Source organism: Leptidea sinapis, chromosome 40 (assembly GCF_905404315.1).
Source record: "Leptidea sinapis chromosome 40, ilLepSina1.1, whole genome shotgun sequence".
Classification (NCBI taxonomy): Eukaryota; Metazoa; Arthropoda; class Insecta; order Lepidoptera; family Pieridae; genus Leptidea; species Leptidea sinapis.
This window is the reverse complement of record NC_066304.1, coordinates 6,194,964-6,221,906: the sequence shown is the minus strand read 5'-3', so window position 1 is coordinate 6,221,906 and position 26,943 is coordinate 6,194,964. Positions and strand designations below refer to the sequence as shown.

At 40.8% G+C, this 26,943-nt stretch overlaps 2 protein-coding genes across 5 annotated transcripts in view; one reads left to right on the top strand and one right to left on the bottom strand.

Annotated features, from left to right (window-relative positions):
- Nucleotides 1–21,749, top strand: part of LOC126976382 (protein pigeon) — a 30,697-nt gene extending 8,948 nt beyond the window's left edge. The window contains exons 5-14 of one of the 4 annotated variants that reach the window (XM_050824684.1): nucleotides 603–776; nucleotides 2,154–2,331; nucleotides 6,614–6,918; nucleotides 7,682–7,855; nucleotides 8,924–9,136; nucleotides 10,896–11,045; nucleotides 11,781–11,977; nucleotides 13,996–14,210; nucleotides 17,373–17,576; nucleotides 20,616–21,749. In XM_050824684.1, the coding sequence (XP_050680641.1) occupies nucleotides 603–776; nucleotides 2,154–2,331; nucleotides 6,614–6,918; nucleotides 7,682–7,855; nucleotides 8,924–9,136; nucleotides 10,896–11,045; nucleotides 11,781–11,977; nucleotides 13,996–14,210; nucleotides 17,373–17,576; nucleotides 20,616–20,770 (1,965 nt within the window). In that variant the 3' untranslated portion in view covers nucleotides 20,771–21,749. Of the gene's footprint in view, nucleotides 1–602; nucleotides 777–2,153; nucleotides 2,332–4,828; nucleotides 5,528–5,939; nucleotides 6,919–7,681; nucleotides 7,856–8,923; nucleotides 9,137–10,895; nucleotides 11,046–11,780; nucleotides 11,978–13,995; nucleotides 14,211–17,372; nucleotides 17,577–20,615 lie in introns of those variants that run through there. The other 3 variants (XM_050824686.1, XM_050824685.1, XM_050824687.1) reach the window with 3 other exon arrangements.
- Nucleotides 21,043–25,491, bottom strand: LOC126976419 (replication termination factor 2). Its single transcript, XM_050824740.1, has 4 exons — nucleotides 25,075–25,491; nucleotides 24,783–24,962; nucleotides 24,162–24,371; nucleotides 21,043–22,479 (listed from the first exon to the last, which is right to left on the bottom strand). Exons 1-4 carry the CDS (start codon nucleotides 25,141–25,143, stop codon nucleotides 21,988–21,990), a joined length of 951 nt encoding a protein of 316 aa, XP_050680697.1. The 5' UTR covers nucleotides 25,144–25,491; the 3' UTR covers nucleotides 21,043–21,987.
- Nucleotides 25,492–26,943: the final 1,452 nt, after the last annotated feature.

Below are 26,943 nucleotides of genomic sequence, written 5' to 3'. Positions count from 1 at the left end.
GAAAAATCGACCATACACTGGCAGATATGTACTAATACGCCAATGATAAGGTGGTACACGTAATTCAATCTTGGATAGATGTAAATGGCAGTCTAATCTATAAGATTGTGGGCGGCGGTGATCACTTAACAACAGGTACGCTCGTTTGTCCTCCTATTCCATAAAAAAAAGAAGAATTTGTGATACATTGCATTAAATTTGTAAACAAAATTTATGAACGATGTGGGATTCGACTCCGTGACCACTCGGTATTGTTCGTAAATCTTGCTATGTCTTGTTCAACTCTCAGGTTGTGATTCTTGTTTACAAATTTAATTTAATAGTGATCAGAAGTGAGGGATATCATTTTAAAAATATCAAATTGTTTGTGATGCATTTATTTTTTCACAATTCCTGATTCCTTCAGAATTCTTTTTGGTGTCATTTCTAGTATGCTAGATACTACTACCGTTTCGGAAACAAATGGCGTTCTGAGAGAGAAAAAGCGGCGCTCTTCTCTGCCAGCATTCTTCTGCGCTCTTTTTAATGAAATATACAATATTGTTATACAATTCTACGGTTTTCGTATTGAAGAATTTTAAGCTGTTGTAATTTGTTCGTAGCTCAACATTCCGCTGAGCCTTCCGCACGTGCCGGGTGCGCACGGAGCGGGCGCAGCGTGCGGCTCGTACGAGGACGACCCCGTGCCGCTGCGGGTTCACGACTGCAGCCTCGACCTCTACATAGTGTGCGACCCGCGGGGGCTGCTCTGTGTCTGCCACCATTATCTCTACAAGGTATATCGCGGCACGTAAAAAGACTCTTGACGGGGATCTTTATTTTAATTTTACTTTATTTGACAAACCAACAATATTCATGCACAAATAATGTAAAAATATCAACAAGGAGACCTAAAACTAAAAGGCACATAGTAAAAATATCAATAACTGGCATGTACAAAAGGTTTAGAGCCATACAGATTATTTTATGTAGTGTAACAAAAATAGAAGTAATTTCTACAAATTAGCTCACTTACGCAGGGAATCAATGATTATGACGAAATCAAGTTGACGTGGAATTAAATAAATTGAGTTGCTGATTTTGAGAAAGTGTATTAAATTGGCGAAAAATACGATTGATGCAGTAGTGATATGCTAGGTTAGTACGGCTACGATTATGTTTAAATATGTTGTTGGTACAAACTGTACGTTTGTGGATTTTACAATTCAAATTAATTTTTGTTAATAATGAAGTATCCGTTTGATTATTAATTGTTTTATTAAGTAGCATCGTGTCAAGCAGCACACTACGCAAGCATAGAGGATCGAGTTATCGTATCAAACTAAATCCATGTGAATTTGTGACAATTGCGTGGTAATATTGTATAGGTCTTAGATAATTTATACGTCTAGATAGCCTCTTGATGCTAGTCAACCGATGAAAATAGGCCAGATTTATTACTTTAGTGTGCGTGACAAGCTATGTCTTACTCTAGCTATAGAACTTAAATACTTAAAAATCATAAATCGTCTTACACGCACGACAATTAAATGGAAGTATTGTAAACATTATCTTAAACTTTTTACCGAAGAAACCTTTAAATATTTTTCTTTTTATTGAATATATATTAAAACTATCGTCTTAAATAATTGCACGTCACTGTTTTTGAAACGCCGACAACGTTTCTAAGTATATCGCGGCTTTTAGGACATAAGTAATGTCTGCACTGACCTCGGCTGTCAAAATGCTTTTGTGCCTTTTCGATATTCGCCATTTTGGCACTGTTGGCCATGTAGCGAGATGGTACTAAAACTATTGAACACAACCTCAGCAAACTTCGATAGATGGTGGGAAACTATTTACAAAAAAAAATGTGTACTTTATTACGTTGAAAACGAACGAAATTAATTCAAAATGCAAAAATACTTCAGAGTAGTGTACGTTCCTTTGCAGCCATTTGCATTTATACGTCAAAATTAGTTCTCTGGACACTCGCGAGTGGCGCTTCAAATAGTCAACCTGTCCAGTGGTATTTATACAAGTCAGTCAATGTCTGCAATACGTCGTGTTTCTTAGAGAGGTACTGTTACCCCAATTATCAAAAGCAGTTTTCTGAAAAGGGTGGCGCTTAGTAAAGAAATCGCCTGTGTTCCATCATTGATTGTTGATTTCAGCCCCTAGAGGATTCCACGAGCTCGCTAGTACTAGATGACGTAGACCTGAAGGAGTCAGGCGTGAACTTCGCCTACTCGGTGACTCTGCTGCATCACGGCTGCGTGGTACACACCGTGGTACCCGACCTGCCGTGGACCCTCGCCAAGTCGCTGCGCCCGTCTTACACGCTATACGCAGGTATGAACGTAGCCTAAGCAAAAAGGGAATAGTATATTATGCACCTAGGTAGAAAAGTAGGAACTCACCCGCGGAATATCGGCGACATTCACGGATGGCAATGTCCTACTTTTCTCACGTGTTGCGTAGAGGATTTTTTGTGTATATTACGACAAAAGTCGTCTTGCCGAGAGAGAATCGGCCACTTTTCTCCCTCGTACCGGGGACTAAAAGCAAGCTTTTCATCGAGGTGGAAAAAAAATATTTTTTATGACTTCTATGAATCTAAGATAATATGTAATAAATCTTTTAAGAATTGTGTAACATTAGAGAGAAACATATCATAATAAAATTTATAAGAATGATATATACCTAAAGAAATGAAAGTTTTATCATGGAAAAGGAAGATTAAAACGTGAAAACTGATGACATTCTTTTACACTCTAAAGGTTCTGGAAAAATCCATTAGATGCAAACATTTGTATGATTTATATTAGAGTTTGTGTTTGAGACATGCATACATTTAATGTATTACAAGGCTATGCATTGGGTTAGATCAGGGGCGTGCATATCATATAGGCAATTTGGCAGTGCCTACCTCGTTATAAATCTAAATATATATAGCACTAGTGTTAAACTTAATTTAGTTTCATTTGGTACCGTTATTTTATAACCAAGCTTCTATTGAACGCCCACTCATAAAATTTTTCCTTACGCTAGATACTAGATACCTACGGTAAGCAATTTTTGATTATTCCAAAGCTCAACTACGACTAGTTAGATCCACATTGCCTAATTTGCTAGATAACCATTGCACGCCCCTGGGTTAAATATAGTTTGTGTGAAAGTATGTTCTTTTCTTCTATCCAAGGTTGAATTATATAATATAATATTGACACACTTTTTACACAAATTATCTTGCCCCAAGTTAAGCATATATAGCCTGTGTTATAGGCACAAGACAACGATATATTTAATACAATATACTTATGGCTGGTTTACACAGTGCGAGCTAGCGTACGAGTAAGCCTTCCGAGTAGCCGCACTGCAGTTACTCGCACTGTTTGGACGTAACTTACGAGTAACTCGTACGTGCGAGTTGGTCAGTAGATGGCATCCGAGTTACTTCAACATTTTTTGTTTTCACTCGCCTGCTCGCCCGGCATCAACTCGCACATTTCAGCGGCTCGTGCGTCGCTCGCATCGTTTGGACGCGTTCGGCAGTAGCTCGCCAGTGCCAGCTGGACAGTTGTGAGTGGAAGCCGTGTTTTTTGTGTGCTACGCCTATGTACTAAATCGAGTTCGAAATGGGTACGGATAGATGGTCTTCTGACAATAATATTTCATTCATGAAACTCTACAGAGAACAAGAAAACCTGTGGAATTGTTTCGATAAAAACTATCGAAATAGAGATATGAGAAAAGAATCTTTGGAACATATCGCAAAAGAAATGCACCTAGGTAACACCGGTGAGGTAACCAAGAAAATAAAAAATTTACGGTCCACCTACAATCAAGAAGTGAATAAAATCGAAAAAAGCAAGAAGAGTGGCGCTGGCGCAGACGATGTGTACAAACCATCCATAAAATGGTTTGATATAATGGATTATATAATGAAAACAATTAATTTAAAAGAAAAGAAAACAACATCCAATCTGGTGAGTACCTAATTCTTTGACTGATAAGTGTAGTTGGTTACATTTCTAGATATTAATCATACGACTTTGCCAGGAGACAGCACCGTCATTACAGAAGTAGTTTTTATATTTTTCTCCCAATTTTTCGGCAACTGCTTTTGATCTGTTATTTGTTCGCGATCGGTCGATACTCGGTAATGCATTTATTTCTGATCTCCACGTTTCAAGGTTGACAGTGAAATTTGTAATATCTTCATAATCTACACTACCAGGAGGAGTGTAGATGTGTGGTGAAGATTTCCGTAACTAGTTGTGCAGTACGCAAGTAGTTCGAATAATTTTTATTGTGGTTTCCTCTTGCAACTGGATAGGTTTTCCCAAAACGCGAAAGCGAGATGCTAAAATACCGAATCCATTTTCTACTATGCGTCTTGCCATAGAGAATCTGTAATTGTAAGTGTTTTCAGCTGTCGTAGTCTCATTGGGATAGCGTTTCAATAAGTACGTACTAAGAGGAAAAGCATCATCTCCCACTACAATACCGCCTTCTGGCAATAATGTGCCATTTTCCAACACTGGATACAATGAGGAAGCTTGGAAAACACCACCGTCAGAATTTCGCCCATATGAGCCTATGTCCACATATTTAAAGCAGTAGTCATGATCCACGATCGCTAGAAGCACCAAGCTATTAGTTCCTTTATAATTGTAGTATTCACTACCACAATTGGGCGGAGCTTGAATCACCACATGTTTGCCATCGATGGCTCCACAACATCCTGGAAAGTTCCACCTGTGGTGAAATCCTACTTGTACGTCTTCCCATTCCTTTCTGCTTGGTACCTGAAAAATATAATATTCATTTTATATTTCAATTGCAGAAAGACAACACACCGGCGGATTTTGAAAATGCTGTTAGTCAAGACATGGCGGATAACACTGATGATAAAACGGGTGATAAAACTCTTGATAAATCAATCTACTCCAGTGACAGCACATTGACAAAGAAAAAAGAAACCCGGGTAAAGCTAAAAAATCACATAATACTGCCCAAGAAATGAGCGGAATTACAGCAGCTATTGATGAGCTGAAACAACTAAACAGTACTATAGAATCTTCCAGCTCTTCTAGACATGAAGACGAGTATGATGTTGTTGGAAAACATGTCGCTATTCAATTGAGGCGATGAAATTCAACAAGTACTTTCACGATACCGAAAAAGAGCTATATACGCTCGGAACGCATCTGCCCTTTCCTCATACAGTGCTTCGTCACCACAGTCCTACATAGCGTCACCATCATCAGGACCCAGTGTGTCCTTCCTAGGCACAACTTATCAGCCTACAGAAACAGTTTTGGTGCATCACCCACTTCAATCAGTTGATCACCAATCATCACATTCATCATACGAGGCAGCCAATTTAGAAACGGTTTCCGCGCAGCAGCCAGTTCAACCAGGACAATTATTTGACTTTAATGATACAATAGTCAAAGCGATGATAAATGCTAATGTAAACAACATGCAATAATCTTTTAGTTAAGGTTTAATTTGTTTTTGAAAAATAAATGAATGAGTCACACGTCATGTATTATTGAGTTAATTAACTTTGACTTACTTGAAAATATTCATCCAAAGCTTCAGAAATAGCGTCACAAACTTCTGGTATAAATTTTGATATAGAAGCTTTAGATATCCTGAAAAATACTGATAGCAGTCTGAATGACATTCCTGAGCTTAGGAAACACAGAGTTGCTTCCAACTTTACCCTTGCTGCTATGGCATCTCTCATCAATGTGTCTTGACGTTCTATTTTTGTTTTTATCACTCTCATCACTGCTTTATATTCTCGGGGGTCTTCATGGTAAAGCTCGTTGAGAATCATACGTGTTGCTCCTAAAGATCTTCTAGCCATCCATTCTCTAATCCAAATCCTTTTCTTACGCTCTTTTTTCTTATATTGGCTATGGTTATAGATATTTTCCAATTCCTGACATAAAATTGTTGTCATAGAGCGTTTACCGTATCACCGTTTTTTTTTACTAAAACAAGTTCACTCGACATCGCGTACGAGTAGACAAACCGAGTAGCTGTCTACTGGCCAGGCAGCAGCACGCACTGTGTAAACGAGCCATTACTTAAACATACATAAATTCATATAAACATACATAAATTTATTTAAACATCCATGACTCGGAAACAAACATCCATATTCATCATATAAATGCTTGCACCTACCGGGATTCGAACCCGGGACCTCTAGCTTAGTGGGTAGGTTTGTACCACCTTATTATTGTCCTACCTATTAGTATATATCTGTCAGTAAATGTACGATTTTTCAGAAACAATTATGGCTTAAATCACCCATACAACTTATTTCTAAATCATTTATCTGTAAATTCCGTAGGTATAGATATTTAATTTTAATACATTTTTCATTTATATTGTTATAATATGTTGTGTGGTCCTCGAATTACGACCACGTACCGGAAGGCGTAGTGTTGGTAGGCCCCCCACAAGATGGACCGACGATCTGGTCAAGATCGCCGGAGTAGGTTGGATGAGGGCAGCGCAGGACCGATAGTCGTGGAGATCTTTGGGGGAGGCCTTTGTCCAACAGTGGACGTCTTCCGGCTGATGATGATGACGTGTGATCTTAATCCCACAGATAACATTCTACTAGTTCACATTCCGATGCTGTTCACACATCTCATAGACATAAGTCCCCACCACGAACCATGCTGCCACATTGTGATGCCGATGGAAGCCAGCGAGAGTGGACCCTCTCTCGCCCCATTACTTGGTTGGGGAGCCCACGCTATGGTAGATCTGAACACACTGGACGTGGTCACTATGAATGTTGCTGACAAGGACTTGGCCGCTACGTTTAAAAGTGACACAGTGATTGAGAACAAACTGGCTATTATACATTATCTGGTCCAGCATGAGGGAAATATGGATTTGGCTGAAGATGTATGTATACAGAAACTATATATTTATAATGTATTTTTTTCTTCCTAGGCATTTTTTAAAGCTCCTTCAATTAGTAGTAATAAATTTTATTTTACTTTTTTATTAGTTCATTTGACGCCTTTACAAAGGATATTGGGTTGGATAATAATATAATATGTATGTACCGATATACCGACTGGATCCGCGAATTAAGTAATCTTTACCCGCGAATATAGGAATTCGAATGCATTTTTTTTAATCCGTGAACAAGAAAAAACGAGAATCAAGCAAGTGCGAATAAGTAGCTTTAACTGTATTTTACAAATTAAATTTGTTACCAAAATTTAACAAAAATGCGAGATTTGAACCCGCGACCTCTCGTGTTCCGTCCGAGCGCTCTTTTCAACTGAGCCAACCGTTCGAATGGGTCGTAAATTTTTGGTAGATATATCTTGTTCACTCTCAGGTTCTGGCTTCATCGACAGGATCTACTTTACAGTTGATAACCTGCTCAACCCCAATAATTACGTTAGAAAATTGACTTGAGTTGTCGCTCCTTCAAATCTAAAATTTATTATTGTAAAGTATCTTAACGCACCTTAAAATTTGTAGCCAAAATTTATGAACGATGCGGGACTCGAACCCGCGACCTCTCGGGTACCGTCCGAGCGCTCTTTCCAACCGAGCCTACCGTTCGAGTACGCATGGGTCGTAAATTTTTGGTATATCTTGTTCAACTCTGTTTTTTGACTGAATCGTGACCGCGTAAATATCTGATTTCCAGTTGATATCCTGGCTGTGTGTGACGCAGCGTGAGGTCGGTGGGCTTCAGCGAGCTATGCAGGAGTACCTCGTGGGCACCACATACGCCGTGACGCGCCGCTCGCTGCCTCCCGGAAAGCTACAGCTCATCAACTGTCTGCCCTTCACGGCGCATCTCTCCTTCACTGATGTCAAGGTGGGTTCTTAGTGCTAGAGGAACGGATGACACCTAATATTTTGCCCATACTCTTTTGTAATACCAGAGGAATAACAAGAGCGTTGCCGACCTTATAAAGCATCGAATAAATGCACATATTATGAAACAGAGAACATATTGGTACGTGACGGGGTAAAGATCCTCAAAGAAAACCATGAAAAAAAACGCTTCACAAAGATGGCGCCTGTCGCTATCTCATTTCTTCGCCTCTGCGCATTGTGTGGCCAAAATATGGAAAAATACATTGTCTGCATATGGTGGGCAAGCGAGTTTTAATTCGGAGCTGATTGAGGAATTCGCCGTTTAAGGTATCCAGAGCCACAACATTCACGAATGCATCAATTCATTGCGTTTTTTGGCTCAAGATTGTCCACATTTCTATTCCATACGGAGTAAATATGGACCATCTTGATAAAGGAGTCTATGCAAAGGCTCTTTTGCACTGAATGCCGGCTAGATTATGGTAGAATCAGTAATGTGTAAGTATTATTGTGTTTCGGTCTAAAGGGCGCCGTAGCTAGTAAAATTACTGGGCAAATGAGACTTATCTTATGTCTCAAGCAGTGCATTGGTTTTCTAGCAAGGTAGGCACTGTGGATCTAACTAGTCGTAGTAGAATATTAAAATTAATGTCTTGCAATGAGAGTGGTGTATGCACCAGTAACTGGCATTCATACCACATTATGTACCTATTAGACCATAATTATTTTTAATGTTTTGTAAGTAATGCTGTTGGTGTGTCAATAAATAAATAAATAAATAAATAGAGCTTTGGAATGCCCAAAGATTGCTTACCGCAGGTATTTAGTATCTAGGGTAAGGACATTTTTTTAAATTAACTTTAACACTAGTGCTATATTTATTTAGGTTCATAACAAGGTAGGGACTACTTAAATGCCTATGTGATATGCATGCCCCTGGTCTAAAGGTCACAAGCACAATTGTGGTGCCGCTCAGAATTTTTGAGGTTTTTCAAGAATACTGAGCGGCACTTCATTGTTATGGGCTTATCTCGTACCAGTCGAGTGTTAGTTTGTACCTGCGCAGGCGGGCCGGGTCTCCGTGCTAGTGTCTCGTGCGGCCCTGTGGCGCAGTGCGGTGTCGGCGGTGGTTCTGTCTCCGCGGCAGCGCGTGTGCCAGTTCGCGGAGGACGTGTGGACGCGGCTGTGGGTCGCTCTCTGTGCCTTGGCCGCACCGGCCCAGCGACTGCAGCCCGCGCACGTGTTGGACCGACTGCGGGTCAGCCTGCATTGCTATCAGGTCTCTTCACACTACTTGTTAGAAATCGTATTATTTGTAAACTAAACGAATAAAAATTTGTTTCGTCTTTTATGACAAAGTGACATTGATAACACTGTCCTGTGTCACATTTTCAAATCAAATCAAATCAAAATATTTTATTGCAAGTCACATTTTACAGTAGGATGGTTGGTACATTAATGGGTAGACAATATGTGACGCCCTGCAAGGGCACAGCAACGTTATACATGAAATAAATAAGTCTTATACATTTTTTACATTCTTATACTATATTATAACTAACTCTCACACTTGTAATTAAAAAATTCGGGTAAATCGTAGAAGCATTTTGAAACTAAAAAATTTTTAAGATGTCTTTTAAATAGAGAAGGCTTCTCTTTATTTTTAATTTCGTTTGGGATGTGATTATAAATTTTTATTGCCATGTGGTGAGGGCTCGTTGACACTAATGACATACTTGTTTGGGGAATTTTTAATTTGTTTAAATTTCTATTATTTCGCTTGTTATTTGGTAGTGTTGAGTATAAGTCCGAAGGTTTTTTAACAAATTTACATGCTTCTAGGATGTAAATTGAAGTAAGAGTTAAAATTTTGTGTTTAATAAAATATGGTCTACATGAATCCATCTTCTGAATATTTTCTAAAATTCTGATACATTTTTTCTGTTGAATAAATATATCTTTTATTTCACTACAGTTTCCCCATATTTTATTTTGATAAGATACTCTATGCCACTGGTTGTCACACTCTCTCTGCTCCGTTCGTTGATTCGTTCTGTAACTGTGTTAGTACTTCTCTATATTAAATCCTAAATAACTAAATCCATCGTTTTGTTTTTCGCCATATTCCCATCATTACTAACATTTCTTACCCTTAGTAGAAGCAGTAGAACTAGAAACTTCAACTTGAGATAGAGACGCGAATTTGTCATTGTGTTTTGTAATTGCATTTGTAATTTAATTTAAAATATATATATTTTTTAATATTGACACACAATTATCTTGCCCCAAAGTAGGCATATATAGCCTGTGTTATAGGTTGCAAGACAACGATATATTTAATACAATATACTTACTTAAACATACATAAATACAAATAAACATACATGACTCGGAAACAAACATTCATATTCATCATATAACCATGCACCTACCGGGATTATACTACTACAATAGGCAGGGTCACTAACCACTGGGCTATAGGTGTCAAAATTGATATAAAACTAGCTGCCCGAACAGATGCATCAATTCTCACACACCGTAAATAAATAAAGGTATTTTGTGAGCATACACTATGTAGTTTATATAAAATACCTTAATATTGATAAATGTATGAACTTAATAATAAATATAGTTTTAATAACTAATTTTTCTCCTATTAATTCTAAATAATTGGTGTGAAATAAAAAAAAATTAAATCATAAATTTCAGTCTAAAAGAAAGGACTTTTTAATATTGACACACTTACACAAATTATGCGCCAAATTAGGCATATATATATTGTGTGTTGTGGGTTGCAAGACAACGATATAATATTTAATACAATACACTTACTTAAACATACATAAATACAAATAAACATTCATGACTCGAAAACAAACATTCATATTCATCATATAACCATGGACCTACCAGGATTCGAACCCGGGACCTCTAGCTCAGTAGACAGGGTCACTAACCACTGGGCTATAGAATATAAATTTTCAGTCTAAAAGAAAGGACCAAGACTCATAAATTAAGTTTTGCGTACAACGTTGCAGCCAGAGGCATTGTCGCGGTGTAGCACGCCTATGTCTCCCACGGCCGCGCCCCTCCCGACACGACGTCCCTCACTCGTCGCCCAGGATGTATTCCCTTTCGTGGAACTGGATGTATGCACCGCCAGCAAGCAGGAGCAAGTCATTGCTGCGGTGAGTATCAAAAAAAATTAAAAAAGGTATATCGCAGTCATATTAATCGATTTGTTCCTTCGGTGTTGTGTTGACATAGTTATATATACAACTACGTCAGTTTTCCAAGGAAGTAGGCAGAGATAACTGCGTACATTTGCCGCGGTCTTATAAACTTGATTGCCTTAAACTATTTATATATGCTCCTCTTGGCCTGATTCTGAAATGTACGCCTAAGACGAACTTATCCTAAATGTTGCGCCTAAGAAGAACTAATCCTTAATGTACGCCTAAGAAGGACTTATCCTGAATGTACGTCTAATACGAACTTATCCTAAATGTACGCCATAGAAGAACTTATCCTAAATGTACGCATAGGAAGAACTTATCCTAAATGTACGCCTAAGAAGAACTTATCCTAAATGTTTTATAATAAAGAAATGTTCTAAATCCTAGATGATCTACCTATTTCGTCACTTATTCCTATAAAAAATGTATTTAGAGCAAATGAAATTTCAAACCTGGGATGGATTAGAAATGCACCTAAGATTAGAAATTAGTGACAAGTGGAGCTCACAGTTCCAATTGTAGTATTGATTCGCTCGTATTTTCTACAAATAGTCACTGTTATAAAATGTTTAGTTTAAATGAAATGAACCTCAAAAATATGAAATGGTGATGCCCTTTTTTCTTGTGATTAATACATTTCTATAATAGCAGTTATACGGTTAGAATATAAAGATAATTCGCTTAAAGAATCTGAGAGCAGTGAGCGTGCACTTAATGCGGGAGAATAGCACCGACAGCGCTGGAGCGCTTGAAAGCGGCGTGCACGCGCTCGCGACACGCTGGGCTACGGCGCAGTTGGACGCGTCGCGCGCGCTCTGTCGTGCAGCGCTTAAAGCGGTCGGGGCGCTGCCGCAGCCGCATCAACCGCGCGGTTTCGCATACATGTATGAGAGTCGTGTGCAGATTTCCGTTGCAGTTTTTGTTTTTGGAATGTTTCTGGGTGGCCATTTGTTTTGCTTCATTGTTTTTGTTTTAATGAGTCTTTAATTTCGTTCATATATCATTTTTGTTTCTCACGATTGCAGTAGGTAAGTTTAGCTGTTTGTTATGCTGGCACATCTTTTTTGGCTATTGTTTTTTTTTATCAACTTCCTCATTCTTTGTGTGTTATAATTTATTAGAGATTAGTATCTACTGTCATGTCAGGAAATAAATAATCATTGTTTCACGATCAACCAAAGTCATAATCACAAGATTAAGATTTACGGTTTCGTATTTACGCAATTCACGTCAAACCATACAGTGAACACTCATTTTTCGTTTGTAATGATTTTCTGTTATTAATAACTCTCGTTGCTTGGCGCCAGTTCGTATCTTAAGCGGTGTTGCATTTTTATTGATTATTATTCTAGTGGTCATTCCGAGAAATACCTACTTAACCAAGCATCATTGGATTTTGAAAAACTAATATTCATAGCTAAGAGTTAAACACGTTGATTCCTCATTGTTTAGATTTTAGAAACAATTTAACCTGAATAGTTGCGCTGTAACTTTGCTTACCGCTCAAGATCCGCGCCTGGTTTAAAATTAATACTTATGTTTTTTAATTCATATACCTATAGGTATGTTAATTTATAACTCATCGACGATTACTGACGTGGCAGCCTAACGTGGTATTTTTGTTTTATAATTTTAAAATTTATAAGTGCTTTATTCACTAGTTGATTTATTTTCTTTTACATTATTATTTTAGACCTAAGCCTAGACTAAGTAAAGACCTACTTACTAAAGCCCCAATAGAGAAACTCAAACTGAAATAAAAATTCACATTTTTAAATTGATGATCGATAAAATACAGCATGCGCTTACAACATGTCTATAAATTTTACCAGGAACATCTTTTATTAGAAGAGTGCAAAGAAGATATTATATTTTGTACGTTCGCGGCAGTATAATGTGACAGTTCAAGTGGCATGTTCAACTGTAAAAAAATATATATTTGATGTAAGCATTTTATAAAAAAATAGTTACTTTTTTGATAAAGAAAACACAAACATCTTGTTTCTAATTATTTCACCACGTACCTAAATACAAAAATTTCACTCTTCTGCGTAATACTTAACAATTATGACAACTTATATATTAATACGGCTTTACTCACGTTTTGTCGGTGTCGTTATAGTGTCTGACCATTCGAAGGTCCTTCAAATTCAAATGTCAAAAACACTTTATTCATGTAGGTCACAGAAATGACACTTATGAATGTCAAAAAAAAAATTATAAAAATATTGTTTCTTATTGAATTTACCGCTACTTCGTAAAGGGTTGAGCTAATGAGAAGAAGTAGCAAGAAACTCAAGCCACTCTTTTAAGTCAAGATTTACATTTTAGTTGTTTTACAAATAATTCCAATTACAATGTATGCAAAGTGACGCAACAAAAATACTCAAATGTCAAAAACTTAAAGGCTTATATGAGTAAGTCAAAAAAATAAAATAAAGTAAATTAATACTTATAAACACAAAAGTTATTGAGTATAGAAGATGCATCAATCCACACATACCGTAAATAAATAGAGGCATTATGTGAGCATTTCATAAAATAAAATATATAATAACTTTAACTTTAAAGGACATAATAATAATAAAAAAACACATCAAGCAGACCTCCCGGTAACAAGATCATCCAGCCCCCACAAGTAGCACCCGTTCACGAGCATGACGCATGGACCAGCCATCGCCTCCCTCGACCATATTTTAGGGAAGGGAACGACCCGCCCCACGTCGCCGCCATCAGGGTGAGTGTGGTGGGATCGCGATGACGTCCCACCTCTTACTGAACCCACCACACTCACCCTTATGAAGGACCTAAGAATGGCCTCAAACTAGTCGGTACCGACACCGACAAAATTTTTTTTCAAAATTTACGTTACAACTAGTAATAAGCACCTTTTAAACTCCAGAGATGAGCTGGATCGTACACACGCATACGTGGTATTCAAGACCCTGGAGCAGTACGTGGTGAGTGCGGAACTGGTGGCGTTTCCGTTGCCGCAGGGGTTCAGCTCGTTCTTCACGTACCTAGGGTACCGCACGCTGGGCTTCCAGAGCTTCATGCATCTCGTGCACCGCAATGTGTGCGAACTTCAGATCGATGTGCTCAAGGCTATTGTTGCCAGTAAGTTAAGCTCTTTCTCTAATTACGAATAATCTCTAATACTTTAGATAATCCGAGTGCGCTGATATTGAGACAGGCAGCAATCACAAGCGCACTTCTTCGCGGTCCCATTCCGAGACATTGCATACTAGTCTCGAATCCAGAAACGATATATATACACCCTTGTGACACAATGTACTATATTGATTTTGTGACTCAATGTACCTACCTACTATATCGGCCTTTTCTTTTGCCACACAGCATATTCAGTTAAGATTATGAATAAACCTATTAACAATTTGTTATGTTTTTAAAGTGATAACCCTCACTTCTGGATAAATACACAAATAAAATTTGTAAACAACAATTTATGAACCATGCGAGACGCGAACTCGCGACCTCTCGCGTTCCGTGCGAGTGCTCTTCCAACTATATATTTAATTCAATATTAAGTATATATATATATATATATATATTTTTTTGGAATAGGAGGACAAACGAGCGTACGGGTCACCTGGTGTTAAGTGATCACCGCCGCCCACACTCTCTTGCAACACCAGAGAAATCACAAGAGCGTTGCCGGCCTTTAAGGAAGGTGTACGCGCTTTTCTTGAAGGTACCCATGTCGTATCGTCCCGGAAACACCGCACAAGGAAGCTCATTCCACAGCTTCGTAGTACGAGAAAGAAAGCTCCTTGAAAACCGCACTGTGGAGACCCGCCACACATCCAGATGGTGGGGATGATATCGTAACTTGTGGCGTGTCATGCGAAGGTGAAATTCGGCGGCAGGTTGAACAGCTCTTCGGAACACTCCCCGTGATAAATGCGGTAGAAGACACACAAACGAAGCGCCGTCTCTACGCAACGCCAAGTGATCCAGCCGTTCACAGACCGCTAGTTCCCAACAAATCGAGCTGCTCTGCGTTGCACGCGGTCAAATGAATCGAGCTGATACTGCGGTGCGCCAGACCAGAGATGACAGCAATACTCCATGTGAGGCTGGACCTGCGCTTTATACAGCGCTAGAATGTGGGCCGGCTTGAAGTATTGCCGTGCTCTATTTATAACGCCCAGTTTCTTCGAAGCCAATTTGGCTTTGCCCTCCAGATGGCCACGGAATTGGTAATCGCTCGAGATTTCGAGACCCAGTATTCCGATACTAGGCGAGGCTTTAAGGGAAGTGTTCTCGAAGAGCGGTGATACGGCAAATGGGGTTTTTTTAGTGGTAAACGCGCAAATTTGAGTCTTCTAGGGGTTAAATTGGACAAGGTTCAACTTACCCCATTCCGCGACCTTCTCGAGAGAGGACTCGATAGAAGACACAAGTTTCTCCCGGCACTGGTCGACGTTTTCCCGAGAGAGACCTGCATGGCCTGTGTATACGGCATCACCAGTGCTGTCTTCTGCATAGCAATGAATGTTGGCGGTGTCCAACATATCATTGATATGCAGAAGAAACAGCGTGGGAGATAGCACACAGCCTTGGGGCACTCCAGCGTTCACGGGCTTGGGATTCGAGCAATAACCGTCGACAACGACCTGTATGCTGCGCCCAGTGAGGAAGCTGGAGGTCCACTTGCATAAGCTCTCGGGAAGCCCAAATGATGGAAGTTTTGCGAGGAGCGCCTTGTGCCATACACCATCAAAGGCCTTCGCTATATCCAGGCCAACTGCCAGGCCTCCCCCTTGCTTTCAATAGCCGCCGCCCATCTTTGTGTTAGGTATACCAGAAGATCGCCAGTCGACCGACCATGGCGAAAGCCGTACTGCCGGTCGTTGATCAACTGGTGACCCTCAAGGTATACCAAGAGCTGGCGGTTAATTATGCTCTCCATGGTTTTGGAGAGTAGGGAGGTAATAACAAGGAGGTAATAATAGCCTGTAGTTTGTCGGATCCGAACTGTCTTCTTTTTTTGGGATCGGATGGACAAGGGCTGACTTCCATGAATCAGGGACTACGCCTTTTGAATAAGAGTGCCGGAATAAACTTGTTGGCACCGGCGTCCACTCAGGGGCACACGTTCTAAGCACGATTGGAGAAATGCCATTCGGCCCGCTCGACTTCCTGACGTCCAACGAAAACAGTTCTGTCGGAACTGTACTTCAGGCATGGAGCTCTGACACTGCGGGATGGTCGGCGGTGCTTTTCCGTTGTCGTCAAGAGTCGAGTTGGAGGCAAAAATGGTGCACGATGCACGAGTGATCGGCTTTCTCTTTTTCCGTATGGGCCAGGGTGTCATTCCTCATGTGCAACGGCGGCATGGACGGCTGGTTGAAGTTACCAAGAGCAGCTTTCGACAACGACCAGAACTTGCGTGTTCCGGTCGAGTAGCTGGAAAGCTGCTCGCCAATTTTGACGACGTGCTTCGATTTCGTACGGGCGATTTGACGCTTAAAAAATCTGGAGGCACGGTTATATTTCCTCTTCAGAACTTTGCAGTTCGGATCCTTTGAGCCCAGCGCCACAACCCAAGTTCGATACGCCTGTTTTTTGCAGTCAGATACTGCTTTAACTGACGCATCGAACCAGGGCTGTGATCTGCCACCGATCGGTACTACAGAGCTTGGTATAAAAATATCCATGCCCTGCAGTATCACATCGACTACTGCAACGGCGCAGGCACTAGGATCATCCGAAAGGAAACAAACCCTGCCCCAAGGGTAGGATGCAAAAAAGGAACGCAGCCTATCCCAATCTGCTGACTTGTAGTGCCAAACGCGGCGGGTCGCTTGTGGTCTGTGACGTTGGCGTCGGATAGGCACTACACTCCTGACCAGGCAATGGTCGGACGTTCCGAGAGGGGCGTCGACATGGTAACCATCGGGATGTGTTGTCAGCAGAAGATCTAATAATGGCCTCTAATATCTAATAATAAAAATGGCCTCCGGTCCTCGACCACCTACCTATGCGAAACATAGCGGCATTAGGCTGCTACTTCATGCCGGTATTCTGTGCGAGTGTGGTAAGTAACCCGGACGAGTCTGGCCCGATTGTGCTGACGTCATAAGACGGCAGCGTGACTCTCCCACTTTCAAAACGCCCGTAGTCGCTTCTTACGAAAGAAAGAGAGAAAAGAAAAATTCGCGTCTTACATCGTTCATAAATTTTTGTTTTCAAATTTTATTTGTATGTACGTATTAATTATTAAGATTTTAATTCGTCATTTTCCTTGTGTTGCAGCCAAGGATGACGACAAGCGGTCAGTCAACAACAAGTTGCGTCTCATCCAGCTGGCGGGCGAGGGTCGCGGGCGCCGGGCTCTGGCCGCGTGGCCGCACCGCGCCGCTCTCACCCTGCGCGCGAGGGACCACGCCGCCGCGCTGCTCAGTGGCGGGAGTGCGCCCGCCCGGGACCACCACCCGCACCGACCCGTCAAGGATATAGGTACGTCTAGCAGCGCGGGCGCCGGGCTCTGGCCGCGTGGCCGCACCGCGCCGCTCTCACCCTGCGCGCGAGGGACCACGCCGCCGCGCTGCTCAGTGGCGGGAGTGCGCCCGCCCGGGACCACCACCCGCACCGACCCGTCAAGGATATAGGTACGTCTAGCAGCGCGGGCGCCGGGCTCTGGCCGCGTGGCCGCACCGCGCCGCTCTCACCCTGCGCGCGAGGGACCACGCCGCCGCGCTGCTCAGTGGCGGGAGTGCGCCCGCCCGGGACCACCACCCGCACCGACCCGTCAAGGATATAGGTACGTCTAGCAGCGCGGGCGCCGGGCTCTGGCCGCGTGGCCGCACCGCGCCGCTCTCACCCTGCGCGCGAGGGAACACGCCGCCGCGCTGCTCAGTGGCGGGAGTGCGCCCGCCCGGGACCACCACCCGCACCGACCCGTCAAGGATATAGGTACGTCTAGCAGCGCGGGCGCCGGGCTCTGGCCGCGTGGCCGCACCGCGCCGCTCTCACCCTGCGCGCGAGGGACCACGCCGCCGCGCTGCTCAGTGGCGGGAGTGCGCCCGCCCGGGACCACCACCCGCACCGACCCGTCAAGGATATAGGTACGTCTAGCAGCGCGGGCGCCGGGCTCTGGCCGCGTGGCCGCACCGCGCCGCTCTCACCCTGCGCGCGAGGGACCACGCCGCCGCGCTGCTCAGTGGCGGGAGTGCGCCCGCCCGGGACCACCACCCGCACCGACCCGTCAAGGATATAGGTACGTCTAGCAGCGCGGGCGCCGGGCTCTGGCCGCGTGGCCGCACCGCGCCGCTCTCACCCTGCGCGCGAGGGACCACGCCGCCGCGCTGCTCAGTGGCGGGAGTGCGCCCGCCCGGGACCACCACCCGCACCGACCCGTCAAGGATATAGGTACGTCTAGCAGCGCGGGCGCCGGGCTCTGGCCGCGTGGCCGCACCGCGCCGCTCTCACCCTGCGCGCGAGGGACCACGCCGCCGCGCTGCTCAGTGGCGGGAGTGCGCCCGCCCGGGACCACCACCCGCACCGACCCGTCAAGGATATAGGTACGTCTAGCAGCGCGGGCGCCGGGCTCTGGCCGCGTGGCCGCACCGCGCCGCTCTCACCCTGCGCGCGAGGGACCACGCCGCCGCGCTGCTCAGTGGCGGGAGTGCGCCCGCCCGGGACCACCACCCGCACCGACCCGTCAAGGATATAGGTACGTCTAGCAGCGCGGGCGCCGGGCTCTGGCCGCGTGGCCGCACCGCGCCGCTCTCACCCTGCGCGCGAGGGACCACGCCGCCGCGCTGCTCAGTGGCGGGAGTGCGCCCGCCCGGGACCACCACCCGCACCGACCCGTCAAGGATATAGGTACGTCTAGCAGCGCGGGCGCCGGGCTCTGGCCGCGTGGCCGCACCGCGCCGCTCTCACCCTGCGCGCGAGGGACCACGCCGCCGCGCTGCTCAGTGGCGGGAGTGCGCCCGCCCGGGACCACCACCCGCACCGACCCGTCAAGGATATAGGTACGTCTAGCAGCGCGGGCGCCGGGCTCTGGCCGCGTGGCCGCACCGCGCCGCTCTCACCCTGCGCGCGAGGGACCACGCCGCCGCGCTGCTCAGTGGCGGGAGTGCGCCCGCCCGGGACCACCACCCGCACCGACCCGTCAAGGATATAGGTACGTCTAGCAGCGCGGGCGCCGGGCTCTGGCCGCGTGGCCGCACCGCGCCGCTCTCACCCTGCGCGCGAGGGACCACGCCGCCGCGCTGCTCAGTGGCGGGAGTGCGCCCGCCCGGGACCACCACCCGCACCGACCCGTCAAGGATATAGGTACGTCTAGCAGCGCGGGCCCCCTGCTTCATACTCTACGCTGATAACCTGATAACTCGGCTGCGAAGAAAGTGGGGGTCATAATTAGACCAAGATAATATTATATCTAATATATAAAATGCTCGTGTCCCGGTGGACGTAATTGAACTCTTCCAAAACGGCTCGACCGATTTTCGTGAATCTTATGTGTATATGGAGAATCGGACAACATTTATTTTCATCCCCCTAATTGTTAAGGGTGGATCCACTCCTAATTTTTTTTTGACAATTTTTTTTTAATTTTATTTTATTATGATGCAGCGTTAAAAATAGATACAACTTGAAATTTTCGCCCTTCTACGATCTACAAGTATTTTTGTATCGCGATTTTTATATTATTCTGTTCCATCCACAAAATCCGCTATAGGGTTGCAAGATGGTAATCGAATATAATATTGACATATTTTTACACAAATTATATTGCCCTAAACTAGGCATAGCCAGTACTGTGGGTACAAGACAACGATATTTTTAATACAATACACTTACTTAAACATACATAAATACATATAAATATCCATGACTCGGAAAAAAACATCTATATTAATCATATAAATGTTTGCACCTACCGGGATTCGAACCCGGGACATAATACTTCGACATACTAGAGCGTAGGCCCGGCCACATTTGAAGTACTTTATGCACACCAGTTTCACTGCACCCCAGCTGCACAATACGTTGAGTTGTGTGAGCAGCTTAGATCACTTGACGTTGCGTAGAGATGTCGCTTTATTGTGAGCCTTCTACCGCATTTATCACGGGGAGATATATGACGTTATATGCCTGTCACCAAATTAAACATTCGCAGAACACGCCACTAACTTGGATATCATATGAATTCCTTTACAGTGCGGTTTCCAATTTCTACATCTCAACAATCAAACTATAAAATGAGCTTCTTTGTGCGGTTTCCAGGGCGATATGACATGGGTACCTTTAAAAAAAAGCGCGTACTAAACACCTGTTCCTCTGGATCTTGATTGCAGGAGAATGTGGACGGCGGTACTCACGTATCATCTGGTGACCATTAGGCACCTCTTGCATAATACGTATTATCGTATGTTATACTCTTCTGAGCTATAATTATGTCCAGTATTTTAAAAGGGATCCGAATTGTTTCTTCACATGACAATATTTTTATTATAGTACCTACATAATTTAATTTGATATTGACAGGTATTGCGGCCCTACCCTCCGGCGAACGTCTCTCTCCGCTTGACACGTTTTTAGATCTGCTCACTGCCAAGGCAAGCCTAAATGAGTTGGACTTTAACCTCATTATAGAAGCTACCCTAGCTTCAGTGCAATGTGATGCTGCAATTAGGTCATAGACAAAAACATTTTAGGCTTACCAGACCACAAAAATGAGCATTTGATTTACTTCTATCCTTATTCCATATTTACCATTATTATTATATACCATCATTAGAATAGATTCTATAATATGGTTGCCAAAATGATTCAAGATGTCAAAGTTATTTCAAGTACATATCTGCAATATAATAACTTGGGACAGTTAATAAAAATAATAATGTGCTTATAATATTTTTTTGTGTCTTGACAGAAGTGAAAAATTCATCAAGGCAAGGTTAATAATACGAACTACAACAATTATTTGTGTTTTATATTCATAAAGTTATTATTTACAATATTATGTATAATAAAATATATCTGTGTAAAAATTATTGGGTCAATTTTGCTATGACTGACTTGACACTCAACTCATTTCACGATTTGTATAAGTGTACGTGCATTGCTCAAAATAGAGGCTAACAGTCAACCTCCAGATTGATTTCGACGTTTTCACACGCGATGATCTATTCGATTCTTGACAAAAATCTGCTAATTAAATAAAACAACTAAATTTAAAACAAAATTGGAGAATTCAATCCTTAAGACTTACAAACTCAATCTTTTTTTTTCGTATTAAATCTAACCAACTTTTTTTGTGTGAAAATTCCTTGCTACTTAACTTTATTAATTGATTTAAAACTAAAATGCAAAATTAATGATCATATAAGAAAGCCTCGACTGTGTAAAAGAAGAATATGCAAAAGATTTAATTTTCATGTTCAACAACTATATTGAAAAATAATATTATCAGTCTTGTCTTCCGTTTAAGTTTTATGTATTAAATTATTTTGTTTATTATTGATTTTTGCTAGTTTGTAATTGGGTAAGGCTGGTTGAAATTATGCTCAAATGTACGCAGATCTCAATTATTAATAGTTTCATTCCATTGTCTACTTCTTTGATTAATATTGGATAAGTATTTATTAAATTAGTAATAAAATTATTTAAAATTCGAAATTGTTTTTTATTTGCTATCAATTATAGGAAATATAAAACATAATTATTGGTGTATTTCAACAAATTTGTACTCTAGTTGTCAATTTACCAAAATTTAAAACATTAAACAATTAATTAATAAATAATTATGTAGTAATTATAGCAAAAAAATGTTTCAGACAATCTATACAGAATTATTACTTGTTGAAAGTACAATAATTTTCTAATTATTTACATATTAGTATAAAAAATCTAAGAATCAATTATAAAATGGATTATAAGTAACCCAATGAGCCCTCTGCTGCTCCTGTTCATTCTTATGAGATGTAAATAGGGATTTATAAACTTCACTACTTTGAGGGTCCTTAGCAACACTGTAATCTTTTTTTGATTTTTTGTATGATGGATCACCCAACCCGTTAGGAAATGCTCTCTTTGTTGGACCTAAAAATCCCCGAGGTTGTTTGTTCGGATTAAATTTGGGTAAAGATAATGGTATTGTATCTGCCTCTTTTTTAACCTGGCTACAGCTAGCAGTTGGTTCTTCAGCCTTAACTTTTATATTAGATGCATCTCCAGATGGTACAGAAAGTTCTGTTTCCTTAGTTTCCACATTCTCTATTTTCTCTGCTTTGATTTTCTTAGTTTTTCTGCTTGCAACACGTTCAGCCATTCTTTCTTGAAGCTTTACTATATCCTCTTCATTTCCATTTATAACAACAACATCTTTGTCTGTAAATGGCTGCTGACACTGAAAATATATAAATTTTTGAAGAACATTCAATAGTTCTTAATGGATTATGTTACACTTGTTGATAATTCTATAATATCTGTTTTATTGTTGTTCAAGAAAAATTGTGAATAAAATAGATTTGTAAATAAAACTTAAGAATGATGCGGGAGCAAATCGTGCACACTCAGATTCCATCTGAGCACTTTCCCACTGAAACAAATTTTGTTTACAAATTTGAGGGTTATCACTTTAAAAATATCAAATTGTTAAGTTCGCTAGATTTAAGGGCTCCTTCATAAGTATTCAATTTTACAATAAAAAACCCGACAGTATACTAGGACTCACTAAGCACACATTCAAAAAAATTATCAAAAAATATATTAAAGCTTCTTTGACAAAGAATAAGTCTGCTTTATATGGTATAGTAGATTATAATATAGAGGATAATGATCTATGGTTCTCTTATAGTTCTGCGCGGGCCCTCTGAAATTGTATAATATAAGATTTAATAGGCTAAGTTGTTATATGATTTAAAAGATGGGCTGGGAGTTCCAAAAGCCCTTTACAAACTGATGAAGCTTCATGATATTTACCAAGTGTTGTTGCAATATGTTATGTTTTTTACTACACCCATGCTTTAAATCCTCTATTAAAGATTCTGAAACAGTTAGCTTATTGCCAACATTAAAACACCCAATTTTCTAATAACCATTACATGATTCCAAAAGAGTGTTGTAATATTGTACTGAATTTCATAACAACACACTTATGTTTTTTTTTTTATCGCTTCATGTGCAAAGAGTTTCAACACACAGCCACATTCTTATTGCTTGAAGTATGGTATATGTATGAATTTCAAAAATAGAACATTTTCGTTTACGCGCGTTCCACACTACCAGAATGTCGCGCGCCAAATAAAAAAAGTACGTTATGCGAATCCCCGCCATTTTTCTTCAATATTTTTATTGTTTTGTTTACAAAAAATGAGCGATTCATTTTAAACACTGCAAAAGAACATTATATTCGAGTGAATTTTAATTATTGCACTATACAAAATGTAAATTACTACTAAAGTAAATTACTGTTTCATTAATACTTACTTTATTTGTATATAATCAGTAATGAATGATATTAGGTTACTACTAGGACTGGTGTTTTAATGTTAGCAGTAAGCTAACTGTTCCAGAATCGTTTAGAGGATTCATATTATGGGTGTAGATAAAGTCTTGTATGCAACTGTTGATAATTAGGCATTAAAACACTCATGTGATACTATTATCAACTCCACATTCATGTTTTAATACCACTTATTACACAACAGTTGCATAAATAACTATATCAGTCCCTATGGTAAATGTGGGCGGCAGTGATCACTTAACACCAGGTGACCCGTACGCTCGTATGTCCTCCTATTCCATAAAAAAAAAATCTATTATATTTGTTTAGGCAAACTTAAAACAAGCAACTAACAAAACTGGTGACCCGTCAATTCAGTACTTAAAAAAATTACACTGGATGGTGAACAGAAGCTTCCTCAATCATAATTTAATAAGAATATTAATAATTAATCCGTTTATTAATTCAAGCAACAGGTGCTACCAAACACAAATGATAAATGATGGACATTATACAGCTATATTTTATTTTTTAAAGCTAGCAATATATGTGTTACCAATCAATTTCAACATTAAATAACCTACCATGTGACATAGATTCTGTTTGACCTCCTTCAAAGCTCGCTCTGCCAGCACACAGCCACAACTCCACAGAAACACAAATCTAAACTTGCCAGACATCTCTAACAAGCTTATAGGGCATATGAAGGGGGCGCTACCATCCCCCACTGCACCATCTGTGTGCTCTGTTGCCTTGTGAGCAGGGTTCTTTGTTAGCTTTAAATCCTTGATATCCTAAAATAAATGTTTCCCCAAATATTAAACATCAATTAATTGCGCGCTAATGGCCTTAAAGGCCGGCAACACTCTTGTGATTCCTCTGGTGTTGCAAGAGAATGTGGGCGGCGGTGGTCACTTAACACCAGGTGACCCGTATACTCCTTTTTCCTCCTATTCCATAAAAAAAAAGTGCAAAGCATGGATCTAACCACTGAATTTGAAATTGACTTGTATTAGTAAATTGAAATATCATTACACTTTGTAAAATATAAGGGGATTGTGAATTCAGCATTCACTTATCGACTTGTTTCTGTAGCAATGGTCAGTTATTGTTTTCGAAAAAATTTCTCATACTTATCTCAAACTTACTGAATTTTAGACTTGTTACGCTTAGGTATTGATTTGATTACCTTTTTAAAAACTTACCTTCAGATTTTTGATATGACCAATAGATTCTGGCTTAGATTCTTTATCTAACAATGCTTCCAACACTACACTTTTGCTATACAGTTTACCGAGACCACATGCAACTATGGGCTCCTGAAGTGGTTGCTGGGATAAAGCACAATTGCGCCACTTGTTCGAACGCTCTGCATCTTTATCTTTCTGAAATTTTAAATTTATCAAACACTAAAAACCTGTCGTGTAATTTTTTAAATAGATAACATTACAGCTTTGAGTCTGTTAGGCAGTCTGTGTATTGGCTTTTTTTAATTACCTGTTCTGGTTTCTTTTTTAATCGAACCAATTCGTCTCGGCGAGGTATAGTACCACCATCACAACCCATTGTATTGTTTGAATGATATATTGAACTTTACTTTGAGATTACAGCAAGGTTTATGTATGTTATTAATGAAATAACAAATTGCTGTTGGACTATCACTTAGGTCACTATTTACTAAATGACTAAAGACTGAATTAAATATTGACAGTGGTGTTTTAGATATTCATTTAATCAGAGCATTGGTTAGCAAGATCAGCTTAAACCAAAATACAATAAAAGAAGAATATTTAGATAACGTTTCAATATACTCGATAACAAAGAAAAACCCGAGGCATGAGCAAAACAATCTTCATGTAGAATTTATTTGGTTAAACCGCCATTTTAATTTTATTGTTTGTTTTTCACTTGTCTACTTGACAGTTGACAGTGACTCCATAATATATTTATTTTTGGGATTTTATGACCTGGTAACTAGAATCTTTTTGGTAGCTAACACGCGTGAGTCGAGTGTATAATGACATTTTCTTACAGTGCCTATTAATAACTTGTGTATAGCAGTTTTTATTATCTTATTGGTGGTGGAGTATTTTTTACTAGTAAGTATTTATTAACAATTTAATATAGATATCTAATTGCGTGCTTACTAACTTAGACTTACTACCAACTTATCCATTATGGATATAACTCTCACAGAACCTCCGGATATTCCATTACCTGGATCGAAACGTCGTTTACAGGACAGCGCAACACATAACGCAAATGCAGTCTCTAAAAAGACAATTATTGATACCGATATGGCTTCTGCATCCATACAGAATATATATAATCACCCAACTTTAGTTGTGGGGATTAAAGAATACACCTCATTAGATAAAGGTCCATTTATTATTCATGTTTCCCGCACTGAAGAAGATCCCTCTTCAGTTTTAACAATAAGACCTATAAAATTTGGTCAACTTTTACACAGACATAAAGTTGCCAATATATGCCCGGATGGTATTAAAAAAGTTGGTAGGAATAAAATAGCAGTAATCTTCAAATCAGCTTCAGATGCCAACAAATTTTTAGATAAACTTTTAACTGCAAACAAAAATGAAGCAAATATACCTAATTATAATATAACAAAGATGGGTATTGTTCGCCAGGTTCCGGTGGACTTATCCATGAATGAGTTTGTCGAGTCAGTTGATCTTCCCACAGGTTGTGGAAAGATTTTAAAAGCTCGTAGACTCAATAGAAAAGTTATTGAGGATAATAAAGTTTCTTGGATCCCAACCCAAACTATAGTTATTACTTTCCAAGGACAATCACTCCCTACCAGAATATTCCTATTTCATAACTCCCTTCCAGTAGAAACTTACCTTTTCCCCACCATTCAATGTCAGAACTGCTGCAGATTTGGACACATTAAAACTACATGCAGATCCAACTCAAGGTGTTATAAATGTGCCCAATCCCACTCTGGTGACTCATGTAATATACTAGAAAAAGATGTAAATTGTATTAATTGTTCTGGACAACATATTTCCACCAATAAAGGTTGTCCTGAACATGGTAGGCAAAGAACAATTAAAATAATAATGTCGCAAGAGAACATCTCTTATGTAGAGGCAGCAAAGCGTTGCCCAAAATCTACAAGGCCATTCACAGAAATTCTCAGTAATCCTACCACATCCCATAATGCCCCTACAACCCACATAAGCCAGACTAGTATTCCTTCTGCTCCCACTACCTCATATAGAAAAACTGTTACTTCTCTTCCACACTCTAGAGCCCCATTAAGCAAGTCCTATGATAAAGCTGCTCATCAGGCCATTATTGCTGAGGTACCTTCAGTGTTCTCCAATGGCTCAGCATTAATGC

Coding starts and splice junctions, on each gene's coding strand:
- LOC126976419 (XM_050824740.1), bottom strand. CDS start 25,143: ATGGGTTGTGATGGTGGTACTATACCTCGCCGAGACGAATTGGTTCGA. Junction 24,963..25,074: donor TAAAAAAGAAACCAGAACAG/GTAATTAAAAAA, acceptor TTAAAATTTCAG/AAAGATAAAGATGCAGAGCG. Junction 22,480..24,161: donor AACAGAATCTATGTCACATG/GTAGGTTATTTA, acceptor ATATATTTTCAG/TGTCAGCAGCCATTTACAGA.